The 12,676-nt window shown below is 40.4% G+C and overlaps 1 protein-coding gene across 1 annotated transcript in view; it reads right to left on the reverse strand.

The window, feature by feature from the left end:
• The window catches only part of Sdb (SAXO downstream of blistered), a 54,973-nt gene extending 42,560 nt beyond the window's left edge, over positions 1–12,413 (reverse strand). Inside the window, exons 1-2 of the mRNA XM_074186277.1 lie at positions 4,289–12,413; positions 4,086–4,231 (exon numbers count right to left, since the gene is read on the reverse strand). Coding sequence (XP_074042378.1) covers positions 4,086–4,231; positions 4,289–12,049 — 7,907 coding nt within the window. The 5' untranslated portion in view covers positions 12,050–12,413. The remainder of the gene's footprint in view (positions 1–4,085; positions 4,232–4,288) is intronic.
• Positions 12,414–12,676: the final 263 nt, after the last annotated feature.

A 12,676-nucleotide genomic window follows, 5' to 3' on the forward strand; every position in this document is an offset into this window, starting at 1 on the left:
GCCTAAATCGATGAAAAAAAGGTTTGGAGAACGTAACCTATCATTTTTGGGATTATTAAGCTTGAAAAATTATTTTCTTCATTGCCTCATCAAACTGAACTTTACTTTTTGAGTAACTCCTGAGGAAATATTCCAACGGGCTCAAATCTTGTGATCTTACAGGCTATTCATCCCAATCCACCAATTGGGAGATATTTTTAGAAAACCCGACTTTTACCCACCAATTATCCATTGAAATAAATAAAGGCACGTGTCTTTCCAATGCAAACCAGAAGAGAGAATCCTTTATGTTCATAAAGTAGCATAATTAGAGCGTAATGTGATCGTTGTTGTTAGGCACTTCATCGAACGCGATTATCACCATTCTCGTTTGAGTCCTTCATTTTTTGTTGTTGTTTTGTGTTTTTCAATGATGCAAGAGAAGGAGTGGACTTTTCCAATCTATAACATATATTTAACATTACTGCACCATGTCGATAAATTCATTCATCATTATTATTAATCGAATTTTTTTTTCGTTCATATGAAAGACATTATTTATATGTGAATTTCAAAGACCGATACCATTCTTATCACTTATTCAGAATAGTTATAGATGTTATTGAACCGTTATCTCGTTATGGTACTACTGATTGATGCACGTGATCGCCATATATTTAGTACTACTACTTATCAATACTACATCAAGCAAGTACCCAAAAAGGTTTTGTATCATTTCGCATACTGATTAACATTCATGAAAAATTAACATGAAGATCGATCAAGTTGAGCCCGCTTTGTACGCTAGAACTTCGATGGATAGATAATGTTTCGGTGACAAATATGATATGTATCATATAGAGAAGTGTGTATCACATAATCTGCTGAGGTACTTATTGTAAATAGATTGAAATTCGAATAGATTTTGAGTACTTGATTAGATACTACCATCAAAAAGCAGATAGATAATCGAAGCGAAGGTATACTTGCTCATCTCGCTGTTTTCGCTCAAATGCCAATAAAACTTCTCTTTTTATCATTGCAAAGATATGCTGGCTGTTCAAAAAACACAGTGAATTTTCATTTTTCTCAAAAACTATTTATTTATTCATCGGTTTCTACTTTGTCTCCTTCAAAGTAGCCCCCCTTAGATATAATACACTTATGTCAGCGCTTTTTCCAATCCTCGGTATGTCCTTGAGCTCTCTCGGCGATTGTGAACAGAAGAAAGTCGCAGGGGGCTAAATCAGGTGAATACGGAGGGTGAGGCACAATTACGGTGTTGTTTTTACCAAAAAAATTACGATTAAGCTATGACGAGTAAGCAAGTGCAATGTCGATACCGGACGTTTTTTTCGTATTGCTTCTAGCAAGCGGCGCATAACTTCAAGATAGTACCCCTCATTGACCGTATGACCATGTGGTAACAACTCCAGATGCACTATGCCACGGCAATCGAAGAAAACAGTGAGCAAAACTTTGATATTTGAAAGAACGTGTTTTTTGGTTGTGGCTCTCCTAGGTTTTTCCGTTGGGACGATTGAAATTTGGTTTCGATGTCGTAACCATTTACCCATGATTCGTCAGCAGTTATGATCGTTTCAAGCAAATCTGGAACGCCGTTGACGACATTCAACAATTCCTAAGCGATGCTTATACGACAGTATTTTTGGTAAAAATTCAGCAGAAATTAAAAAAACGCAAACTGTGTAAACTTAGAAAATAAAATACCGTGCACGATTTCTTCAGTTACTTGATAACATTGTTTTTCCCGTAAGAGGGCGCCAAAATGGAAAGTAACGTAGTGAACATAGTGAACGTAGTGAACATGAACGAATTCCTTATAAAATTACCTTTTCAATATTATGTTCTATTCAAATTCTAAGGGCGATGACATCGACCAATACTTTATTGTTATGGTAAAGTATTTCAACCCTTACATTTAACTCTTTTCGATGAAATTGACTTATCTATGTCTTGTTACTTATTCCGCTATCTCAACATGTTTTTTTTTTATTTGATCATATCAACAATCATAATTTGAAGGCATTACACCCCTTCCTGTCCCTTTTCCACCTCAAGCTCTAAAAACATGTGCTTCGTACTATCAATATAGACAATGACAATAATTGGGCTAGTCCCAACAACAGGACTATCTGTTTTGCTATAAACTACATTCTACCCAAATGTGGATGGGTCAGTCCCAGTCTCATTCGGTTTTACAAATGACCTTCGTTGCCAACTGGCCGGATAGCCCCGGTTGCTGAGGCCAGTGGGTGGAAAAGAAGAACAAGCGCAGATTAGGACATAACAGTTATGTTGGGTTAGGTTAGGTACTATTCAGTACTATTCTAAGGGCGATGACATCGACCAATATTTTCTTATGGTGAAGTATTTCAACCATTAGATTTAACTCTTTTCGATAAAATAGACATATCCATATCTTGTTACTCATTCCCCGCTATCTCTACATGTTTTCTTTTTTGATTTGATCATTTGAAGGCATTATACCCCTTCCTCTCCCTTTTCCACCGCATTTTACTCAAATGGGATGGGTGAATGGGTCTGTTCCAGTCTCACTTGGTTTTATAAATGACCTTCGATAACAACTGGCCGGATAGCCCCGGTTGCTGAAGCCAATGGGCGGGAAAAAAGAATAAGGGTAGGGTAGGACATAACAGTTGAGGTTAGGTAAGTTTAATCTAGTTTAATTTAGTCTATTTTCTTTTTTAAATTAAAAATCGACCTGTTTTTTCCAATGTATCCTGAAGTTATTGGATCTGTTTTGTTTTCGGTGTGCCGCGCACTGTATACAAATCTAGGTGACATTTTGAAATAAAACTGACATTGAGAAAAAAAACTGGTTCACCTTCATCAAACCATCATTAAATTAACACATATTTCAACCTCTATCAAAACATTCATAAAACCCAAACGAATCCTTATTGAACTGTATTGTTATTGCTGGATTCAACCTGAGCATCACTCGGTACTATGTCGTTAATGGGATTTTCTTAGGTCTAATGAGCTTAGGGAAGAATTGACCCTGAAACATGACTTGAATTATAGTTTGAAAAAATGCGCAGGGTCATTGACCTGATTTACGTCGTTTGCCGAACTAGAAAATAATGGACTTGGTGAATCATTTATTGCCAAACACATACTTCTAATGTTGTTTAATGTATAGATTATAGCGGAAGGAGGTCGTATAAAAGTTTCGTAAGACTACAATTGAGATTCGCTTGAATCAAGAATTATAAATGGATCGCCCATACATTTACAATTATTTTGAAGAAATAACCGAACTCTAAAGATGCAGAACAGATTTCGTCAATAATACAAAAATATATTTTTCATCGCCTACATGTTTGATCGATACCTATTAATATATTAAGAATAATACTTCTGCTGAAATGACATTTATACTAGAACTTTATAGTCTGGGAGCTAGCGAGCATCTTAGTGTATTTTTATTCGACTGAAAATCATACCATTGATTTTCCCAGATACCGAAGCAAATACTTTTTGAAGAGAAAAAAAATTATTAGCAACATAAAAATAAATGAAAAAGAAAGAAAATGGTGGGTTCATTGTGAGAAATATAAATGAAAGTCGATCCAAGGTACGGAATATGGAATCTGGTGAATTTCAGGGAGAAAAATGGTTTTTCATGTTTTCCATTGCAACGAGAACTTCTCCTTAAAAAGTTAAATACCACGTTGTAGGAAATATAAAGAACATTTTCAGAAAAAAAATGATCTTTTTCTCCTACAAAAAATAATTTGGTTTTCACGCTAATTGGTGGAAATTAGTCTTTTCGTAGTTTGAATATACTGCAATTGTTTTGAATCGGAATATTCAGTATTATACTTCATTCCTAAGTTTAATTTGATGAAATACCACATTTTTGGCTTCATCTTTCAATGTTTGTTCAAACCAAAACTTTTTACCTTGACAAATAATCATTCCTTAACGATGTTTAGGAAACCTGTTTCAACTTCAATACTAAACCACGGTAGTTTTTCTCTACAAATAATTTTATCACGTCTGCCTCATTATTATTAGAGATTTTCTAAATTTAGACATAAAAATTAAAATTCACTCACCCACAAGTGCACAATTCACAAATACATTGCTCCTTCAAAGGCACCTTGAAACGTGGCTTCGGCTCAGGTTCTTGGATCACTTTCTCGATGTTGATGACCTTATTTTCAGATATCCTCTTGATATTCGTTATGTTCTCCACCTCGTTCTGGAAAGAAAACATTAAATTCCACAAACAACCCTACAATCGACTGAAATAACTTACGATCTCCTTTATGTCTATGATGTCTTCCCTGATGAAGGTCTTGTCGATTCTGTCCACAACGTCGGTGGTGAAATCCTCAACGACGGAAGTGATTGGCTTCGGCCCTTTCGAGTCCTTACTTGGTGTTACTCGTTTAGGTTCTTTAGGTCCTCTGTCGTCGGTGGTTCTCTCATAGTACTCGACGGTGCTTTCATTGGTGATGAATGTTTCTGAAGTTCTTGAATCAAAGGTAGTTTTACTATCGTACACCGTTGTTGAAGTAGGGAAATCTCTAGTAGGTTGTAACTCTGTGTCACCCGGCTTTGGTACTCGAGAATCAGGTTTGGATGGTCTACCAGCTACAGGCATGTCTTCAGGTCTCAACTTTTCTTTTCTACCTGGCGTTTTTTCATCTGGACGTTTCCTATCTGTAGTTGAAGGTTCCTCAGGTTTTTCAGGCTTGGACGGTCTACCAGCTACAGGCATGTCTTCAGGTCTCAACTTTTCTTTTCTACCTGGTGTTTTTTCTTTCGGCTGTTTTTCATCAGTAGTTGAAGTTTTCACAGGCTTTTCTGGTTTGGATGGTCTACCAGCCACTGGCATATCTTCAGGTCTCAATTTTTCGTTTTTGTCTGGAATTTTTTCTTGTGGCTGTTTTCTATCTGTAGTTGAAGGTTCCACAGGTTTTTCAGGCTTAGAAGGTCTACCAGCTACAGGCATATCTTCAGGTCTCAACTTTTCTTTTCTACCTGGCGTTTTTTCTTCTGGATGTTTCCTATCTGTTGTTGAAGGTTCCTCAGGCTTTTCAGGCTTAGAAGGTCTACCAGCTACAGGCATGTCTTCGGGTCTCAATTTTTCTTTCCTACCTGGTGTTTTTTCTTCTGGATGTTTCCTATCTGTTGTTGAAGGTTCCTCAGGCTTTTCAGGCTTAGAAGGTCTACCAGCTACAGGCATGTCTTCGGGTCTCAATTTTTCTTTCCTACCTGGTGTTTTTTCTTCTGGATGTTTCACATCTCTAGTTGAAGGTTCGTCAGGTTTTTCAGGCTTAGAAGGTCTACCAGCTACAGGCATATCTTCAGGTCTCAACTTTTCCTTTCTACCTGGTGTTTTTTCTTCTGGCTGTTTTCTATCGTCTATAGTTGAAGGTTCCAGAGGCTTGTCAGGCTTAGAAGGTCTACCAGCCACTGGCATATCTTCTGGCCTTAACCTGTCCTTTTTTCCTGGCATTTTATCTTCTGGACGTTTTTTATCTATACTTGACGGTTCTTCCGGTTCCTTCCTCCTAGATGGCATTCCTGCTGTTGGTGTTTCTTGTATTTTTTCTGGCTTCGAACCTTCCGGAAACTTTTGATCAGGTTTACGCTCGAAATCATCATCAATATAGGTGACTTCTTCTATAAGGTAAGTTGTATTACCAATGGTTTTGGTTGTTATCGTATCATAGGTTTTTATTAAGTTATCAACACCGTCGAATATTGAATTTGGATATTCTCCAATTTCTGGTTCTCTGATGGGCTTAAGATCTTGATCTCCCGGCTTTGGTGCACCATAATCCGGTTTGGATGGTCTGCCAGCTACTGGCATATCTTCGGGTCTCAATTTTTCTTTTCGGCCAGGTTTTCTTTCTTCTGGATGTTTTTTATCAGTAGTAGAAGTTTCCTCAGGCTTTTCAGGCTTAGAAGGTCTACCAGCTACAGGCATGTCTTCGGGTCTCAACTTTTCTTTTCTACCTGGCGTTTTTTCTTCTGGATGTTTCCTATCTGTAGTTGAAGGTTCCTCGGGTTTATTAGGCTTAGACGGTCTACCAGCTATAGGCATGTCTTCAGGTCTCAACTTTTCCTTTTTACCTGGGGTTCTTTCTTCCGGCTGTTTTTTATCAGAAGTTGAAGTTTCCTCAGGCTTAGAAGGTCTACCAGCTACAGGCATATCTTCAGGTCTCAACTTTTCTTTTCTACCTGGCATTTTTTCTTCTGGCTGTTTTCTATCTGTTAAAGGTTCCGAAGGCTTTTCAGGCTTGGAAGGTCTACCAGCTACAGGCATGTCTTCAGGTCTCAACTTTTTCTTTTGGCCAGGTTTTTTGTCTTCGGGATACTTTCCATCTGTAGGCTTTTGATGTATGGGTTGTCCTTTTGGAAATTCATCACCCGGTCTACGTACAACACCATCCTCAACATAGGTAACTTCTTCAACAACGAATGTTGTGTCGCCGATAGATTTAGTTGTTCTCGAATCGTATGTTTTTGATACAGTTTCAAGACTATCAACTAATGTGGTTGTTGAACTTAGATAATCCTCATCTCTGGGTTCTTTGACGGGCTTCAGATTTTTATCTTCTGGCTTTGGTTCTCTAGAATCAGGTTTGGATGGTCTACCAGCTACAGGCATGTCTTCAGGTCTCAACTTTTCTTTTTTACCTGGGGTTCTTTCTTTCGGCTGTTTTTCATCAGTAGTTGAAGTTTTCACAGGCTTTTCGGGTTTGGATGGTCTACCAGCTACTGGCATATCTTCCGGTCTCAATTTTTCCTTTTGACCAGGCTTTCTATCTTCGGGAGATTTTCCATCTGTAGGCTTTTGATGTATGGGTTGTCCTTTTGGAAATTCATCACCCGGTCTAGGTACAACACCATCCTCAATATAAGTAACTTCTTCAACAACGAATGTTGTGTCGCCTATAGTTTTAGTTGTTCTCGAATCGTATGTTTTTGATACAGTTTCAAGACTATCAACTAATGTGGTCGTTGAACTTAGATAATCCTCATCTCTGGGTTCTTTGACGGGCTTCAGATTTTTATCTCCTGGCTTTGGTTCTCGAGAATCAGGTTTGGATGGTCTACCAGCTACAGGCATGTCTTCAGGTCTCAACTTTTCTTTTTTACCCGGAGTTCTTTCTTCCGGCTGTTTTTTATCAGTAGTTGCAGTTTTCACAGGCTTTTCTGGTTTGGATGGTCTACCAGCCACTGGCATATCTTCCGGTCTCAATTTTTCTTTTTGACCAGGTTTTCTATCTTCGGGATACTTTCCATCTGTAGGCTTTTGATGTGTGGGTTGTCCTTTTGGAAATTCATCACCTGGTCTACGTACAACACCATCCTCAATATAGGTAACTTCTTCAACAACGAATGTTGTGTCGCCGATAGATTTAGTTGTTCTCGAATCGTATGTTTTTGATACAGTTTCAAGACTATCAACTAAGGTGGTTGTTGAACTTAGATAATCCTCATCTCTGGGTTCTTTGACGGGCTTCAGATTTTTATCTTCTGGCTTTGGTTCTCTAGAATCAGGTTTGGATGGTCTACCAGCTACAGGCATGTCTTCAGGTCTCAACTTTTCTTTTTTACCTGGGGTTCTTTCTTTCGGCTGTTTTTCATCAGTAGTTGAAGTTTTCACAGGCTTTTCTGGTTTGGATGGTCTACCAGCTACTGGCATATCTTCAGGTCTCAACTTTTCCTTTTGACCAGGTTTTCTATCTTCGGGGTACTTTCCATCTGTAGGCTTTTGATGTATGGGTTGTTCTCTTGGAAATTCATCACCCGGCCTACGTACAACACCATCCTCAATATAGGTAACTTCTTCAACAACGAATGTTGTGTCGCCGATAGATTTAGTTGTTCTCGAATCGTATGTTTTTGATACAGTTTCAAGACTATCAACTAAGGTGGTTGTTGTACTTAGATAATCCTCATCTCTGGGTTCTTTGACGAGCTTTAGATCTTTATCTCCTGGCTTTGGAGATCGAGAATCAGGTTTAGATGGTCTACCAGCTACAGGCATGTCTTCAGGTCTCAACTTTTCTTTTTTACCTGGGGTTCTTTCTTCCGGCTGTTTTTTATCAGTAGTTGCAGTTTTCACAGGCTTTTCTGGTTTGGATGGTCTACCAGCCACTGGCATATCTTCCGGTCTCAATTTTTCTTTTTGACCAGGTTTTCTTTCTTCGGGGTACTTTCCATCTGTAGGTTTTTGATGTATGGGTTGTCCTCTTGGAAATTCATCACCTGGTCTACGTACAACACCATCCTCAATATAGGTAACTTCTTCAACAACGAATGTTGTGTCGCCTACAGTTTTAGTTGTTCTCGAATCATATGTTTTTGATACAGTTTCGAGACTATCAACTAGTGTGGTAGTTGAACTTGGATAATCCTCGTCTCTGGGTCCTTTGGCAGGCTTCAGGTCTTTATCTTCGGGCTTTGGTACACGAGAATCAGGTTTAGATGGTCTTCCAGCTACAGGCATGTCCTCGGGTCTCAATCTTTCCTTTTTGCCGGGTGTTTTCTTTTCAGGTTGTGTTTTATCTGGAAGCTCCGGTTCATTTCTTCTAGATGGCATTCCAGCTGCTGGTATTTCCCTAATTTTCTGTGGAGCAGATCCTTTCGAAAATGTATCTCCAGGTATACGTTCAATATCATCTTCAATGTAGGTATGTTGTTCAACAATAAAAGTCGTGTCACCAATAGTTTTTCTCGTTGTCGACTCATGTGTTTTCAATAGAGTTTCTGTACTATCAATTACTGTAGATGAACCTGAATAATTTTTATTTTTGGGCCTCGGATCTTCATCTCCAGGCTTTGGTGAACGATACTCAGGTCTGGATGGTTTTCCAGCTTCTGGCATGTCTTCAGGTCTCAACCTTTCCTTAAGACCTGGTGTTTTCTTTTCAGGTTGCTTTTTATCTGCAGTTGGAGGTTTTTCGGGTCCCTTTCTCGCGGACGGCATTCCAGCTGTTGGCGTCTCTCTTATTTTTTGGGTATCTCGTCCTCTTGGGAATTCGTCACCTGATTTCCTCTCGATACCATCTTCAGTATAGGTAACTTCTTCAACAACGAAAGTTGTGTCGCCAACAGTTTTTGTTGTCCTTGAATCATATGTTTTTGATACTCTATCTAGGCTATCCACTATTGTCGTTGTACTAGAATAATCCTCATCTTTGGGTCGTTTTGTAAGCTCCCGATCTTTATCACCTGGTTTTGGTGATCGAGAATCCGGTTTTGATGGTCTACCAGCTACTGGCATGTCCTCAGGTCTTAGCCGTTCCTTGTGACCGGGTGCTTTTTTCTCAGGTTGCCTCTCATCTGTGGTTGAAGTCACTTTTGGTTCCTCTCTTCTAGATGGCATTCCTGCAGTTGGTATCTCTTTTAGTTTTTGTGGCTGTGATCCTCTTGGGAATTTCTCACTATGTTCACGTTCAATACCACCATCAACATAAGATATGTCTTCAACAACATAAGTGGTGTCACCAACTGTTCTGGTAGTTTTCGAGTCATATGATTTTGATACAGACGCGAAACTATCTGAAACTATTGTCGAACTAGAATAATCTTGGTTTTCTGGTTGTCTAGCTGTGTCCTGTTTAGATGGTCTTCCGGCAACGGGCATATCCTCGGGCCTCAATCGTTCTTTCATCCTTGGTTCAGGAGTGTCTTGCCTGGTGGGTTTGCTAGGCCTTCCGGCTGGAGGGAGTTCTTCGGGATTTAACCTATGTCCGCTTGTAGGAGATTTGGGTCTTCTATCTCTCGTTTGCTCCTTAGGGGTATCTACAACCCTTGAAGGTTTTCCCGCAGTTGGAATGTAACCAGACTGTGTCACTTGGTCGTCAGATATAACCTGTCTGTCATCAGTATAATATTTAACAACGTGAGAGTGATCGGAAACATTTGCTGAGTCTCTAGTATCAGAAAAGGTTTCGTAGTACTCAGTGGTACTACTGGTGACAGTTTCTGCTGAGTCCTTGACAGTTTTATGAGTTTGATGAACGCTGGTCTCGTTGTCAAGGAATTCTGTTGTTTGTCTTATATTCTCTGGCTTCCTGGAAGGTCTGCCAGCAACGGGAAGCTCCGTTGGGGAAGTTCTTGGAGCCTTGGTAGGTTTCCATCCAGGAGATGATTTTTGGTCCACTCTGCTATCTACAGTGCTGGAAACCTCGCTATTTGAATCTGTGAACTGTTTAATGTTTTCCATAGTTTCAGTTTCGATGAAGCTGTAGCTGTCAGGTGATTTTTTCTTAGAAGGAGCACCGGCAGCTGGCAGGTCTTCCGGAGACAGCTTTTTTGGTTTCCTAAAGGTGGAATCTGGTTGTCTAGGCTCCGGTGATTTTTCGGATGGTTTGGAAGGCTGTTTTCCAGTGGAAGTTTCTTTACGGTTTTCGGGGGGTGACTCGTAGGTGAAGGCACCGTTCCAGCCGGTTTTTCCGTAGTTTCTGTCATTGGAATACACGATATCGGTACTGTCTATGGTTCGGTCAATAAATACTTTTCCTGCTGTACCTATTGTGTTTTGGACGGCCTTTGAATCGTATACATTTTCCACCGTGGTTTGAGAAGAGTCGATGCCATGGCCGTAGAAGTCTTTGGAATCGGTATTCAAGTGAGCATTGCTCGTTTTGTGTCGGTCCACATACTGTTGGCTGGTAGAATCTCTACTGTCTGTGTTTTTGTATGTAGTATTCTCAATATTTTCTGAAAAGTTTGTTGTAGAATCAATGTGACTAGACTCGCTGTTATCAACTATGTGAGAGTATGAATCTGAGCTGTAATCCTCTGTAAGGGAACCGCCAGGAATGATGTCCACATCGACGTCGGTAACGGTTTTGATGACCTTACCATTGGCATCGTAGTACGTGATAGTGGTTGTAGTCGTAGCTGTTGCATCTTCGATTTGAGAACTAGATTTTAGGGCAGTATTGCTGGAATGCGATTGATGCTTGGTGGTAGTGCTATCCAAGCTTTTGGAATGTACGGAGTTTTTTCCAGTTTGAACAACGTTAGAACCTATTTGGCTATCAGTCTTTTCGGTGTTTATAAATTGTTTAGTCTTATCGCTAATGGAAATATTGCTTTTGTCCGTCAGATAAGTATTGTGGACAGCGTCCACGGAAGAAGAAGTATGATCACCTACCTTGTGAGCTTCTTTGACCACCTTTGAGAACCTCGTCTTGGGCTGCGAGAGCTCTGGAACAGCTGAATCGTACCTGGTAGAACTATCTACGAGCGAGTGTTTGGAATGCTCTTCAGGTACAATGTTGGTACCGCGTCTCTTGTCCAGTCTGGCGTCTTCACTTTTGTGGGTGGAGTTTCCGGATTCGTGGTGCTTTTCGTCGATCACCGTCTCTTTGCCGTCCACGATTTTGATGACACGGCTGCTGGAAGAGCTCTTCGCCGTGGATGTGCTCTCTTGATGAGAGCTGGAGGAGAACTCTTCGACGAAGGTGTGGTCACCGTTCTTCGAGAGTTGGTTCTTGGATGTTTTGCCTTTTCCGACCGGCTGTTCGTGGAGAAACTTGCCGTTCCAGCCTGAATCGTTTTTGTTGTACGTCAACTTGACTTCCTCCATAGGCTCAGTCACTGTGTAAGTAGATCCCGAGATTTGGGACAGGTTGGAAATGGACTGGTTGAGATTCGACGTTGATTGGTTCAAAATCGAGCCGATTTGTTGTATTTCTGTAGACGATGTATCGGCATCTCTCGAGATGAAATGCCTATACTCTGTGGAAGTTGCTCCGGATTCCCCGTATGTGGTTAGTTTTTCGCCGGCCCCCGTAGGCAGGGATTCCGTAACGACGTATGAGACGACTTTAGCGTTCACTGGCAGATGCGAAACGTCCGCGATCTGTAGACTGGACGAAGAGGAAGACTTGGATAGGTTTCCGGAAAGCCCAGTTTCGGTTCTCGACGAAGAACTCTGTACCACTTTGGAAGACTTCGTTGCGCTCGTGCTGGAAGTTGCTGTGGTGGTCGAGGAGGATTTCTTTTTCGTTTTGGTTGCCGTTTCGGCTTTTTTCACTGTCATTTTAGGACACTGTCGTTCGCACTGTTCGTTCAAAGTTCAACGAGTATTTCGGTCGGCGCGCTAGTTTGAATCGACTGTTCGCGGTCGCGTTATTTTTGAAAGTGAAGTCTTGCAGCGGTACCAGCAACAGGTTGGCGAGTGTGCGATCGCTACGTCACTTTGTTGCTCTCCCACGTTTGTTAAATCTTATACTTTTATGGCCAGTCTGCGACGAGGAGTTGGCCCGATTCGTCACTTTCTAATGATTCAATAATGAGCAACCTTCGATCCGAACGCCGTATGATAATACTTGTGTTGATATTTTTCGCGTCTTGCACTATTTTTAGGCGACGTTGTGTTTGTTAATCGACTTAAACGCGAAATAACACGAAACGCTGAAAAAATTACGATTTCGTTGTGAATCTATGAATATACATTGATAGGAGCTGTTATCCGTAGCGAATGAACTTGAAATAATGATTGATATGTCGTTTGAGGATTAGATTGGTTAGGATAAAAGACATATCGCATAGATTTGGCTTTTTTGTTTATCGTAATGATTTTGTTCGCAGAGAACTAGAAACAGTCTGTTTATACAGGGTCGTCCGTGTTATTTGAAGAAGAAGAAGAAGAACTTTATTTCCAGAT

Source organism: Leptinotarsa decemlineata, unplaced genomic scaffold (genome assembly GCF_025532065.1).
Source record: "Leptinotarsa decemlineata unplaced genomic scaffold, Ldec_3_MD MMD2_tig00078422_RagTag_RagTag, whole genome shotgun sequence".
Classification (NCBI taxonomy): domain Eukaryota; kingdom Metazoa; phylum Arthropoda; class Insecta; order Coleoptera; family Chrysomelidae; genus Leptinotarsa; species Leptinotarsa decemlineata.